Source organism: Nanorana parkeri, unplaced genomic scaffold (assembly GCF_000935625.1).
Source record: "Nanorana parkeri isolate BGI_ZX_2015 unplaced genomic scaffold, ASM93562v1 scaffold580, whole genome shotgun sequence".
Taxonomy (NCBI): Eukaryota; Metazoa; Chordata; class Amphibia; order Anura; family Dicroglossidae; genus Nanorana; species Nanorana parkeri.
This window is the reverse complement of record NW_017306848.1, coordinates 495,341-509,728: the sequence shown is the minus strand read 5'-3', so window position 1 is coordinate 509,728 and position 14,388 is coordinate 495,341. Positions and strand designations below refer to the sequence as shown.

General features: G+C 41.4%; 1 protein-coding gene across 4 annotated transcripts in view; it reads right to left on the bottom strand.

The window, feature by feature from the left end:
- Positions 1 to 260: 260 nt before the first annotated feature.
- The window catches only part of APC (APC, WNT signaling pathway regulator), a 91,794-nt gene continuing 77,666 nt past the window's right edge, over positions 261 to 14,388 (bottom strand). For 3 of the 4 annotated variants that reach the window (XM_018562497.1, XM_018562496.1, XM_018562498.1), the window contains 7 exons: positions 13,956 to 14,334; positions 12,533 to 12,628; positions 12,309 to 12,448; positions 10,710 to 10,787; positions 10,033 to 10,149; positions 9,273 to 9,487; positions 261 to 7,055 (listed from right to left, as the gene is read on the bottom strand). In XM_018562497.1, coding sequence (XP_018417999.1) covers positions 539 to 7,055; positions 9,273 to 9,487; positions 10,033 to 10,149; positions 10,710 to 10,787; positions 12,309 to 12,448; positions 12,533 to 12,628; positions 13,956 to 14,334 — 7,542 coding nt within the window. In that variant the 3' untranslated portion in view covers positions 261 to 538. The remainder of the gene's footprint in view (positions 7,056 to 9,272; positions 9,488 to 10,032; positions 10,150 to 10,709; positions 10,788 to 12,308; positions 12,449 to 12,532; positions 12,629 to 13,955; positions 14,335 to 14,388) is intronic. The other variant, XM_018562499.1, reaches the window with a different exon arrangement.

Here is a 14,388-nt window from a genome sequence, read left to right as displayed (position 1 = left end):
CTGCGTCACACCTCAAGCTATAGCTTGGTTTTGACTCCCCAACTGAATCCTCTAACATTAGCCATGCCTCCATGTACGTCCTCACAGACTTGTACAGGGCTGTCTTTCAAGCATCTCCCGTTATAGGAGATGGCTCTATACAAGTCTAAGAGTGCTTACTGTGGCCAGCGTTAAAAAGGAGCAGAATGCAGCTATCTTCTTGATTTAAGTATGCAGCTGGAATGGGGGGAATCTAGTATAGTGTAGTCATGGGCTAGGGAGGAGGGTGGGTCAGTGAAATTCTGAGTAAAATTAAACCTATTTTTTAAACCAGAAACACCATCTGTATCCATCATATGCTTATTAAAGTGTGCCTATAGTGTACAGTAAGTGACAACTATTTTATGAATTATGGCTTCCTGGACAACCCTCATCAAAATCAAACATATTTACAGGTTTTTTTTTTGTTTTTTTTAATATTTTGTGTATTCTTGAATATACATGGACAGATAAAAATTGTACATCGGAGGTTCCCTTAAAACAACTGCTGTGAATTTCTTCAAACAGAAGTTACAAGGTAAGAGCCAGAATGTCTGTCGGGGCTTTGAGAGCCACTAGAGTCTGTGGCTTCATTTTTCGAGTCCCTTTTTTTTGAGTTTGTAGTCACCGGAGTTGGAATCTGGGATGGCCGAGATGTGCTACCGTCTGCTATACTTTTCCTGGGACTAGGATTATAGTTAAATGGAGTCACACGTGCTGCAACAGTTCCACTTGGTGAGCTGTGTTTGCTTGAGCTACTCGAACTAAATGGTGTACGCTCTGGAACTGAATTTTCATTAGTCTCTTGCCCTGCAGGCTGACTGTTTATTACAGGTTTTGGGTCAGCCCCCTTTGTATCCAAACCATCCAATTTAATAAAAGATTTCTGCCTATTTTCCAAAACAGGCCCATTCCCATTCCCTGAATTATGCCTTCCTTGGCAGTCCCTTACTGTCTCATCCTTTTCTCCCTGCTCTGATATATTGTCAATAACTGGGGGAGAATTCCCAGTAGGAGTTCTGCCTGATCTAGGGTTATTGATTGGGCAGTCCTCAATTCTTACCCATACATCTTCTGTTTTGGAGACAGCTGGTGCCATCTTGAATACTGTTTTAGTTTCTAGTGCGCTGTTAGACTCTGCAAGAGTATTGGAGGAACCAATGCTTGATGTGTCAAGAATTTCACTTTCTTTTATCTTTCGCCAAGTTCCTTTTGAAGATGGTGGACAGTCTGTGCTTGATTTATGCCCAGGAAAGGAACATGGGGGCTGCCTTTCATCTTCGCTCTTTGCTTTCTCACTAGACTCAGAAGAAGCAGACAAAATTGAGGATGAGCTACCAGTTCTCCTCCAAGTACTTACACGAGGAAGGGATGATGAATGCTTACTATGTTCACGTTTCCATGTACCTGATCGAGTTATTGGAAGCCTGGATGGCGATTCTGAATGTGACCGACCAATATCATGACGTTTTCGGAGGTCACCGTTGTCTGAAGGAACATTCAAGTTTGGGGGCATTTTCCTCCAACCTCCAGCTTGTACAGGATGTGTTGATAAAGACATATCAGGAAGGGATGGGCTCAAAGCCGGAGTGTGAGACTGAGATCGTGTGGGGGAGTCAGCTCTTGATGAAGAAGATAAAGATTCAAAGGATGCAGACTCTTCCAATTTCCTCCTTAATGTAGGACTAGGTGCCTCCTTTATAAATGTTGACTGCCGTACTAAAGCAGGTCTTTCTGACCTATCAGACTCACTTCCACTGGACTTTGTTGATGACATTCTAGACAGTTCTACTTTCTTACTGGATCCAGCATTGTTTGCGTTCTGATTTAAACCCTTTGATGCAGACTCACTTCTTGGTATACCGCTGGGAGTTTTCGGTAGATTGCTTGTGGGCTGCTTAGTTAGGTTCTGCTGGCTTAATTGTCTACCTGGTGATGTATAAGACATTCTACCTGAACCTGAGGATTTGGTGGATGCTGTACTGGGAGAAGATGTTCTTGGCAACTGGGAGAATTTGTTAGCAGGGTTTATTCCGCTCCTGCCTGGTGAAATCGAACTACGGCCAGGTGACTGCAAAGGTCTACTTAATGGTTGGGGAGATGGCCTTGAAGGAGTAGAGTCTCTTGAACCTGATCTAGAACCACCTTTATTTGTTCCTCCTGGTGTAGTAGACGGTTTGTTACTGTAAACAGGTTCAGATTTTAATTGCTTTTGTTCTCTAGGAGAATTAGTGGCAATGTCATTGGAATTTTTTGATGATGCATTTTTCAGAACTGGAACTTTCTTCGAAACAGGACTTGTGCTAGGAGAACTAGCACGGACACCAGGTATATGAATCATTGTTCTCCCACGTGAGATTGAGGGAGTAATTGACTGTGCTGGCTGTTTACACTGACTTGAAAAGTCAGAGCTGGAGCGGGATTTTCCAGTAATCATGCTTTTATAAACTTTCTTTCCACCTTTAATGCCTTTAGATTCTTCCTCAGTTTTCTTATTTTCTATTGCACTTTTCTCCCCAGGTTTTACAATTCGCGGTCCTTTGTTTATGGTACTCGGCTTTTCTTCCTTGTCAAGAGTAAGATGGAAAGGAGAGCCTAAGGAAATACCTGATTTTAATGAAAGAATTGAATCGGAGTCTGATGAGCCTTGTCGAGACAAAGAAACTCCAGCAGCTGCTTGATGTATGCGACTAACAATCGAATTAGCACCTTCCTGGATTGCTTTCCAATCAAAGTTTTCTGAATCTGGAGAAAATGCATTTTCAGAATCAGGACTTTGCAGATCTCTTAAATCTAGTGACAGATCGGGTTCCTCAGCAAGTATTCCACCAATGCTATTTGATCGGACCTTCACACTTTCATTCTTAACTTTGGGAGATTTTTTCTTATTTGGCATTGCTGAAGTTATGCATTCTTGCAGCAAATCATCTTCAGAATCAATGCTTAAAGAACTCAGAGAACTGTTTCTAGAAAAGCAGACAGGAGTATCTTCAACATGGAATGATTTTGGTGCATAACCTGATGTCTGAGGTCTACGCAGTGCCATATCTGAGTCAGCGGGTTCATTTTCTTTTGTTACCTCAATTTCTTTGTTGTTGTTCTCTTGGTCAATGTCACTTAAAGAACTTAGAGATGAATTGCGGGAAAAGCATACAGGTGTATTTTCAATGGCAAAATTCTGCATTTTCTCATCAGAGGCTGCACCCCTATCATGAACAGATTTAGATGCAGGAGGAAACGAGGCTTGTTTATGCAATAGTGACTTAGGTGAAGCTCTGCTTGCTGGATTCTTTTTACCCGATTGTCCCTGTCCTGGTTTTTGGCTCGATGGGGGACTTTTATTTGCTGCCCTTGCGTCTGCTTCTTTGGCTTCTTTTTCTTTCCGTAACTCTTCTTTTTCTTTTGAAAGGTCAACATCATCCTCATCAAAGTCTAAAGAACTCAATGAATCATTCCGTGAGAAACAGTATGGTGTACCCTCTATTGGTGTATAGTGGTGTGGAGAATCAAATGCAAAACTTCCTTTTACACGCTCTTCATTGTTGGGTTTATTTGTGGACTGGCTTCTCACATTCTGTTTTTTTGCTTCACAGTAGGGTTTTTCAGGTCCTAGACTCATTTTGTGTTCCACGTTCTTCTTTGCGGGTCCAGTCAGTTGTGAAATAGGTTTCACTGGAGAGGTGGGCTTCTTTTCAGTTTCTTGAGAATTCTTGTTATTTGAGGTAGCGTTTCCACTGGTATGATTAATCTGATCCATTATCTTTTTAACTCTGTAAGGTTTGTGACTTTTCCCTTTGGGCATTGCTGAATGTATGCATTCTGCAAGAATATCCCCTTCCTCTGTTTTGTCCTCATCAAGCCCTAATGCACTGGTCCTTGCATTTTTACCAGTTTCTGTGTCATCTGTACTTCTTCCTTCAGTTGGAATTGTATCTCTCTTTTCAAAATGTGTAGACACAGGTAGTGCATTTGCTCGATCATTACTTGCCAACTCATTTGGTGGCGATTCTATTGTAAGATCACTGAGCGAAGTCGCTGTAGAAAAATTTATTGGTGTGCCTTCTACACAGTAGACTCTAGGCATATCATCAGCATGGGTGAAGCTAACATGCTTTTGAGCCTGTAGTCTGTTTTGAGGGGGAAGCAGTTTATAGACTGGCAGCTGGCTTGGTTTTCTAGCTGTAGGTGGTGCAGTTTTGGAAGCAGGGGGTTGGGAAGTTTTCTTGTTTTTCCTGGAGGATTTTGTAGGCATAGCTGATATTATACACTCTTCTAATATATCGATGTCATCATCTGTATCATCCAACATATCCTTCTCTGGTTCTGCTTGTCTCTTTTCTTTTGAGTCTTGATGAACAGTGGATTCTTTGGACTTGTCTGAATCTGCTTCAGTCCCTTGATCATTTTCAAAAACAGGAGGCATGATTTTAAGTTCTACATCTTTCGGGATATATGGTTCATCCAGACTAAGGGCACTAAGGCTTGAGGCACATGAAAATCCATCTGGTGTGCTCTCAGTGGCAAAATGCAAGAAGGTATCTGCTTCCTGAAGCACCTGCACCCGTTGAACTGCTGCGTGTACCGTAGTCTGTTTTGCTGCAGAGTCTCTGTCCTCAGGGCCAGCTGCTAATTTAGCTTTGTTTGCATCTCTCTTATTTTGCACTTCCTGAGGTGGAGGAGGAGTTTTACTTCTGCTTGGAGGCATTGTTTGTCCAGGGCTGTCAGGAAGATCACTAGGACTTATAACACCACTAACCATACCACTGCATGGCTCACTCTGCACAGAGCTAGCTATTGAGTGGCTTTCAAAACTATCCAGAGAGCTTACAGAAGTGCATCTACTGAACATTAAAGGAGTTTCCTGGAGGTAATGTTCTGGGGGGCTCTTCGGTGTCTGAGCACCACTTTTTGAGGGAGATTTAGCACCTGAGGAGAATTCAACAGACTTGTGCCTTGAAGGGTCTGAAGGCGACAGATTTGAAGTATGTAATCTACTGGTTTTTGTCCGTATATGATGAGATGTAGAACGAGATTCATTTGTTACTCCATCCTTAGTAGTAGAATCTCTACTATCCTTGAGCTCAGTTATCTGCAGTGAGTTATTTCCATCTGCTCCCTGGGCTACTCTTTCACGTCCTTCAATTTCATCTTCAGCAGAAGACAAAGATGACAAAGAACTGCACCGTGAAAAACATATAGGTGTATCTTCAACACAGTAGGTCTGAATAGTTTCTTGATTTATTGATGGCGGTTTACTTGTGGTTTGTTTTTGCCTGTTTTGGCCACTTCGAGACTGAGCAGAATTAGGATGAAGTTGATTCTGTCTGCTTGTATTGGGTGATGGAGTTGGTGTATTGCTGTTGGAGGTCACATGATCTTTCTTCGCTCTCTGTTTGGAAGAAATCTTTGAAAAAGAAAATGAAGGTTTCTGAGTTGTGGACGCAATCTCGGGAGGATACTTTCGACTGTAATCAATGGGCTGTTCAACATGGTGCTCTTCTTGGTTGTAATTTGTCATGCTGAAATTGACTTGCCTGTCATCTTCATCTTCTTGTTGTTCTTCCTCAGAATAACGCTCACTGAAATTGGTTGTTTTGTCATCATCAAAGTTTTCGACCTGACAATGAGATTTGCTAGACTTCTGATTTATTCCCATAGTAGAATGTGCACGTATCTGATCAGCTTGGGTATTTGCCGCCCTGGAACGATATGGTGAGGAATTTTCTGGCTGTGATAAATGAGAGGGAAATTTTTTGTGTTTCTCATCTTTGTTTTCAGTGAATGCAGTATAAGGTGTTTTGGGATTTCTGGTCTGTCTTTGCTCATTCTGTTTCATTTCATTATCAACAATATGTTTGGGTCTTGCCCATCTCTCATTCTGAGTCGGACTTTGCCTTCCAGAATTTAACTGTTCATCTGAATATTTCAGACTATAATTTATTGGAGTGTCCAATTCCGTATCATTATCATCCATGTGATTAGCACTGTGTATTTTATGAGCTAGACCTGCTGGATACTGTCCATAATTACAGAATTTACTCTCGTCATCTTCAGAGTAGGACTCAACAGATGGCTTTACTTGGCCGCGTTTTCCATAACCGTCAGTGCTACTAACACTGTTTAAACTGTCATTTGAGGACATTTTATACTCCATGCTTTTCATGTAGGACACAGGGCATCCTCTGTTAGTGTTCTCTCCTTTGGAAAAATTGTAAAGATTCGTATGAGAATGGTTAGATGTTTTTCTGTTAGCAGTTCTTTCATCTGATGTATTGTGAGTATCTGAAGAGGATCCTGAATGTCTGTCCTCCTGAGACAGGTGAATGTTTGACACTTCGTCCATAACTTTGGAGATCTGAGCAGTAGTTGATAGCTGGAGTCCTATACGCTTGGCAGAGCTTCCATCACTGCTAGTATGGTAATTATTCACTCCAGGACGTTCCCTGTCCTTTTCTGTCCTGCTGTTATCACCAGCTTGCCTAGAAGAAGGTACTGGCAACACTGTTGCATTTATGTATGGTGAAAGCACAGTTAAGTTGCCAGGGCTGAAGTTGTCTGACCGACAAATGGAATCATCATGCCTACTTGAGTCCAAAGCATATTCACTGTACAAATTCTGCTTATGTCTCTGCTTATTGCGATGCGATGTTTTGGGACTTAAGTTATCAATGTTATCAAATGTCTCAGATAGGTGCTGTGCATCAAGCTCTGCTTCCAAGGCTTTCTGCTTGCGAACATGAAGGGACGGAACACTGGATCCAGGAGACATGATGTTGGCATCTTTATATTTAGCAGGTCTGTTTGCCATAAGATTTCGTAAAGCTGCTGCACTCCCCATTGCTATCATTTTGTGCTTTGAATGGATGAGGTTTTTCAGCATGCTGACAGCACCCATATCCCAGAGAGCCTCTTGATCCTTGGCATTTCGAGCAGATAAATTCCATAAAGTCCCACAAGCATTGCTGACGATAGTCAAGCTGTGTGATTTTAAGTGCTGTAGTAATATTTGCAAGCAGTTGTTCTCCCTTAGGATTTGCCTAAAATCAGAAACAAATAGGTAAGTTTCAACCAGAAGAAACAAATTCCTGAAAATGCATTATTTAGTGTAAAGATATGAATACAGTATACACTTGCATCAGGCGAGAGAGGTCTGATTATAAATAGCAATCTAGCTTCAGATGGTCTGTTTCATCTATCATGTAGTCAAGAGAACCAGGCTATGCAGCTAATGTTCTTTTTGCCTTGTCGTAGTCTAGGTGGTCCTCATGGCTGCGGTAAGGGGTGCTAAGATTACTATTTATGTTCAGGCTTAACTTGTCTGATAATAATTAAAGTGACACTAATCTCAGGAGCTACATCTTAAAAAAGCATCCAAGTACCCAAAGTATTAAAAATACTGGACCTTATTTTGTGCATCACTCCACCGTAGATCCTCAAATCATCTCTGAATTTGTGCTGACACTGTCCTTCCTTCTGGAGGGTGTCTACTTTTTGTTCCCCATGGTCCCTGTGTGTCTTGAAAAGTAGCCACTGCTCCAAGCTTGCTCATGTGATGGACTACAATTTCAATACAAAGTAATAAACTAAACTAAACAGAGATTGTAGTCCATCACAGGAGCGAGCTTGGAGTAGAGGCTGCTTTACAACACACACAGGGAAATGTAGCAACCCTCAGCACCAATTCAGTGATGATTTGAAGATCTACAGCGGAATGATACACAAATAAGCTACATTTTTGTTAAAGGAGAACTATGAGGTGAGTGCTTTTCACTCACCTCATAGTTCTAGCCGACCTGTGACAATGAGACTGTCACAGGTCGGCTCGGTAGATCGGGAGGTGAGCGAACACATAGCGGAGTTCGCTCACCTCTCGAGCCTGTCACGGCTCTCTGCCGTGACAGGGGAGGCGCTGACTGGCTGAACGGACGGGGGAGGGTACAGCTGGCTCTGCCTCTAGATAGGCAGAGCCAGCTGTCAGTCACGCAGCTGGGCGGATCCCGGCACAATTGTCGGGATCTGCTTCAGCGTCTCAGTATACCGCTAGTAGGAGCTCGCGTTATACTGCGGCGTCTCAGTGTACCGCGAGCTACAGCTCGCGGTATACTGAGCCTAGGGTGACGGGAGGACGCTAGTTTGTGTCCTCCCATTACCCTAAGGAGAAGTATGGGAAAAAGCCTTAAACCCATAGTTCTCCTTTGATAGTTAAGGTACTTGAATTCATTTTTAAGATTTAATTCCTGAGTTTAGTGTCACTTTAAATAATTTTAGAACGATAATAAAAACAATAATACATAACAATGCATATAGAAATAGCAGACAAAAGAATAAGGCTCACCAATTAGAATAATAATAAAACTGTATAATTAAATGTTGCAATACCCTAACAAATCCAGCCAGAAGCTAATTTACTTCTAGGCATTACCGACACTATCAACTAACTTCAGTATAGGTCTAAAAAAAATTCCAGGTATCTAAAGTTCTTTACTTCAAATTGGATTCAATTTAGAGACATAATACACATACATGATATATATGTGTATATACACACACATACATACACATACAGTGGGGCAAAAAAGTATTTAGTCAGCCACCAATTGTGCAAGTTCTCCCCTGTAATTGGCATCATAGGTAGACCTCAACTATGAGAGACAAAATGAGAAAACAAATCCAGACAAATCACATTTTTGGAACAAATTTATTTGCAAATTATGGTGGAAAATAAGTATTTGGTCACCTACAAACAAGCAAGAGTTCTGGCTCTCACAGACCTGTACCTTCTTCTTTAAGGAGGCTCCTCTGTCCTGCACTCATTACCTGTATCAATGGCACCTGTTTGAACTTGTTATCAGTATAAAAGACACCTGTCCACAACCTCAAACAGTCACACTCCAAACTCCACTATGGTGAAGACCAAAGAGCTGTCGAAGGACACCAGAAACAAAATTGTAGACCTGCTCCAGGCTGGGAAGACTGAATCTGCAATAGGCAATAGAGAGAGAGAGAGAGAGAGAGAGAGAGAGAGAGAGAGAGAGATATCTCTCTCTCTATATATATATATATATTCCATTCCAAATTTAAATTTGACTGTTCATTGTATTTGTGCCTTTTAAATGTTATGCTTTAGTGATGTATAATTCATCATGCACAAAAACAGTGTGGGATTTTGTCCTTTTTGAGTGGGATTGGCTGCATTATTTTTGTGGAACCTCCATGTTCCCCACAATATATTTCTTTTAGATAAAAACACCAACCTGTGGTCTTCATTTGTAGCAATTAGGCTGGAGACATTTCGCAGTATTCCGCCTCCACTTTCTATGATGGCCAGTGTATTTGTCTGACTTCTGTAAGTTAATGTGCCAACCAGGAAAGCCAGTGCCCCGTCTACAGAACATATGTCAGCTTTGTTTTCTGTGCAGTGTGCAGACAAGTTCCACAAGGCACTTAGTACACTTTTCAGGGTGGACTCCTAGCAATACAAAAGACAAAAAATATGATCTTTATTAATATACCCCAATCACAGGTTATAATCTTCAAAACCAATCTTCAGCAATAAAGGAAGTCAATAAGGACTACTACCTATGACCTTCAATGTTGTAAAATGCAGCAGACAACACTCCCTACTATAACGATAACAAATTTGCTCAACAGAGCTTTTAGTCAAATTTGTGACTAGAGCAAAACTCTAGAATAAGTAATATTGTACATGGAAGCTATCATCAGGGAATTATCCTGGAACGGAGTTTACCAGACAAAAATTTTCTCAATAGATAAGATTTGCCTCATATATAAAATTACTAAAGTTAAAGCTACACTTTTAAGGAAACAATGTGCAGTGACTGGAAACGTGGTAGTAATCATACCTTCCTTAACACACCAGTAACATTTACTAAGTAGTTTTCTTCATTAAAGTAAAAGGCCTCTAACTATGCTACTGGGAGCAGTAATGATTCTGAGAAACCCACAATGCAGTCATTAATTGTGACCAACATGTACATATCCAGTAGCTTTTACCTTCTTCACGTCCAGTGCACATTCCGTTAATGCTTTCACACTACCAACTTCACGCAGCGTCTTCTTGCTGTTTACATCCGCTCTCCAGGACAAATTTCTAAGCACACTTGCAATGACCTGCAGAAAAACACAGCAGACATCTTTAACAATATTCAGGATTATCTTATTCTCTGTTCCTACTAAAAGCTCTCCAGCTAAAGGTTTATTATTTAGAACTTTAGGGAGGGCTATAACCTGTGAGTTTGTAGTGTCATATGTGTCCCATTGGGACGTTTTTCCTTCACATCCTGTCCAAAAACCACAGCAGGAAGTGAGAAAAAAAATCCCTCCAAAGAAAAGGGGAATCGTGGATGGTCTGCAGGGTCATTAGAATTAGTGTCCCCATTGGAAGATGTTCCAACTATATCTGATGACAACCTGAAATTTGGGATTTTCTTTCATTCACTTTCAGTTATAATGGTCACCAGGACAAACAGAGAGGGTGAATTTCCCCAACGAGAACACCGGCAATATTAAAACTTGACAGGTGCTCTAATTCCTCTCCACTCCATCCAAAACTCAAAATAAAGTTGATAGGCACTTTAAGCATTTTTGTTTAAACTGAGAAAAAAGACAACATTCCACTGCAGCAATCTACATAAACATTTAAAGCACTGAATGTGTGCTAGGTAACTTACCTGCTGCAGATCTTCACTTTCTGATTTTAATTGGGCTACAAGGGCTCGCATGCAGCTTTTCATTGAACACAAGGTGGCCTGAAAGATCAAGGAGAAGAAAAAGTTTCAATGTACTCTACCCACTGACCGATTTTGGTCCCATCAGAGTTATGAAAGCTATGATCTCTGGATACCCAAGAAGCCTCTGGCCACATTAATGCTCTCCAACCCTTAGGTCACATAATTCTGTGTCAGACAAGCGGGTAATAGTGAAACTCAACAGGTGTCACGCTACCACAGCAAATGTATGTGCCTGAGAGTTGAATAACAACTGCTCCAGTTAGACAATTCCCAAACAGAAAGAATTCAGAGGAATGTTTCCTTTAAAGAGATTCATTTTAGGAAGTTGGGTTTAAGGCTGCAACCCCCAAACAATATTAATCGATTAAAATAGTTGACAACTACTCTATCCATTAGTTGGTTGTGGGAGAGCGAGGGGGAGATAGAGAAAGATGGGGGAGGAGAGAGAAAGATGGGGGGAGGAGAGAGAAAGATGGGGGAGGAGAGAGAAAGATGGGGGAGGAGAGAGAAAGATGGGGGGAGGAGAGAGAAAGATGGGGGAGGAGAGAGAAAGATGGGGGAGGAGAGAGAAAGATGGGGGGAGGAGAGAGAAAGATGGGGGGAGGAGAGAGAAAGATGGGGGAGGAGAGAGAAAGATGGGGGAGGAGAGAGAAAGATGGGGGGAGGAGAGAGAAAGATGGGGGGAGGAGAGAGAAAGATGGGGGAGGAGAGAGAAAGATGGGGGAGGAGAGAGAAAGATGGGGGGAGGAGAGAGAAAATGTGATATATTTTTTTTAATGCAACTAATTGATTATGAAAATAATAATTAGCTGCAGCCCTAGTTGGGTTCCACAAAAAACTAGTATATACAAGGTCAGTGTTTCCAAAACCTGTCCTCAGAACCCAAATGCATGGGCATCTAACCTACATCCAAGTCCATCAACACTGTGGGCACTCCTTGGCACAATGTCTGCAAGTACGAACACAGAATTTGTTCTCCTTTCAATGCATGTTTAAAACTCACAATATCCATAACACTGGACACCACAATGACAAGTGACTTTTGGATACTTAGAAATACTGAGTGCAGAAACTGTCCTAAAAGCTGTGCCTGCAATTACAAACTGTAAACACCAGCTTTCAATATAACAAGTGTTATAATGATTGTGCTTTTGTAAACTGAAACTCATTAACATAGAGTATATACCCCTGTAGTGTGGAACCAGGATAGGTCCCTAATAACTGGAATTAAGAAACAAATGCATGTAAATTATTAATCTGGCTCCTATTTACTGCATCTGTGACTTAATTACCGATGATCGGGGATGTTTTTCATCAATAAGCAAACTACGTTCTGTGATCTGGCCGTTCATAAAATTGTTACATTGATTACATTGCATATCATCAGGTTTGCTTAGTGCCATGTGCTACTCCTTGCCTTTAGAGGGCATACCGGTAATAAATCTCTAAAGATGCAAACTAGGTTGTGTGACCTCTAAAGTAATTTCTTTCAATGTACTTGCTACGTCTATATAAAAATGCATAAAAAGGAAATGATACCTTGTTAGCTACATCGCCAAAAGTTAGATTTGTGAGTGCCATCCCAGCATATCGCCGAAGTGTAATACTATAGTGGTCATTAATAAGTCCATACATTTCACAATCTACTTGAAGAAGTTCTGCAATAGCCTGCAATCCCCCTGTTGGGAAACAAAAACAATTAGAACTAGAAACAATGTCTCATGCTAAGATGCCAAGTCTTGGGATGTAGTACATTATCTTACCAAGTTCATTCATTGCATGCCTGTGTTCTTCATCAAATGAGAGTTTCATCAGTACGCAGACTGCTGGGCAAATCTGATGTTCCACAGGAGCAGGCACTGAAAACAAAGCAAAATATTTCATGAATTCTCCTAACAGTGCAGATTAACTGGCACAAGGGCTCTGAAAAGAACAATCACATTCAAATATATACTACAGCGGTCAGTTAAAGCTGAATCCCCTGAACTAGGGTTGGTAGTCATGTTTTATAGCTCCAACTTCAGCTTTGCTCCAGAGAACAACCTAAAACACAGCAACAGCATGCGGCAGCTCCAGAAACTACTCCACAATTATATTTTATTCCATCTTTAAGGGAGTGTGACTGGATCATTTTGACTTTGTAGTAGCTGTGGCACTTGAGAGGGACTGGGACTCTTGTGTGAAGATTGCACCATTGAATTCCCAAGATATGAAAAGTCAATAAGGATTCAACTTGCCAGCTACTTAAAAAAAAAGACACCCATTTTACTTAATCAATATATCTGCTAGATTATTTACAAACAGTGAAATTCATTGTAATAAATCTTGCTAAAGCCAAAACTAATGTTTCAGTCTGTTTTCTTAAAACACTCTCACTCCATTTACAAGTAGGTATATAGAAAAATGCAAACCCCCAAACTGAACCTCTTGCTACCTTACCACACACTAGGGCGGGGGTAGGGAGAATATCATAATGACCATAATCCATGTCCTAACCACATGGTCGGGGAACTATGCTGATTGGTTCTCAATTGCAAGGGGAGACCTGGAGCTGTCACATGATGGTTCTTGATCGCTAGTAGAGACCCCCGAGCTGTCACATGACAGTGGGGTCTGAGAAGTAGGACCATGCACAAGAGCACATTCTTTGTTCTCATCTGAGATATTACATCATCACAGCGCTGGCCACCACTAAGATCCCAGCACTGTATTTAGTCATAGGTACTACAAGGTAGTTACATTCAGTTATCTGGCTGTTCTTGCATGTCTTTTCATTGTAGAGAACCCAAGCAAGGAACAGTGATATTGCTCGGTGTGTGGAAGGATTAGAACATCTTCCAGGTTCTAAACACTGTGTCCCCCATTGAGGACATTTTCCCCTCAACTTCTATTTTGTCTGATAAACGTCACCCAGATAGGGAATGCGGGGCAATCTTCTTGGGAACCCAGCAAGAGAGAAAAAAAAAAGCTGCAACTCTTGCTCACTCAGCTAGAAATTTTGTTTCCATTAATATCCATTTCCTGGTTCTTTGAGATGACTTCCAAATAGGAACAGTGTTAGCACGAAACAAACTGACAAACAATGATTTATACTCAAAATGATAATCAATATTTGGAACCCCCAACTATAGCTATGACATCACAGACACGTATGCCACTAATATTTCATGTGTCGATCCTGCTTACTTGGGTTTTTGTCCTGGTCCATGCCTTGCTCGTGTGCCTCTTGCCATTCCCAGCATGTCTCACAATAGGCTCGGATCTGCTCTAAGAGGTGTAAGACCCGGATCTCTCTCCGCCCTCTCTTGTCATCGGGTTGGGAGTGAATGATGTTGTGAAGAGCAGCACTGGCACGGGCTCTGGCCTCTTTACTTCCCCGGGAATTCCCCAACAGAACGGAGTCCTTATCATTCCCATGGAGTAATTGGATGAGAAGGGGAAGACATCCAGACTGGCGCATAGCTATACAGCTGTCCTGGGAACTTGACATGGCTAGTAGTGTACGGGACATATCATCCTTATCATGAGTACCCAGCATAGAAAGAAGAGAATATACCATCTCCACCTGTAATCAGAGGTTTATATTGTCAAGCATGTAAAGAAGGTTCCCATAAGACAA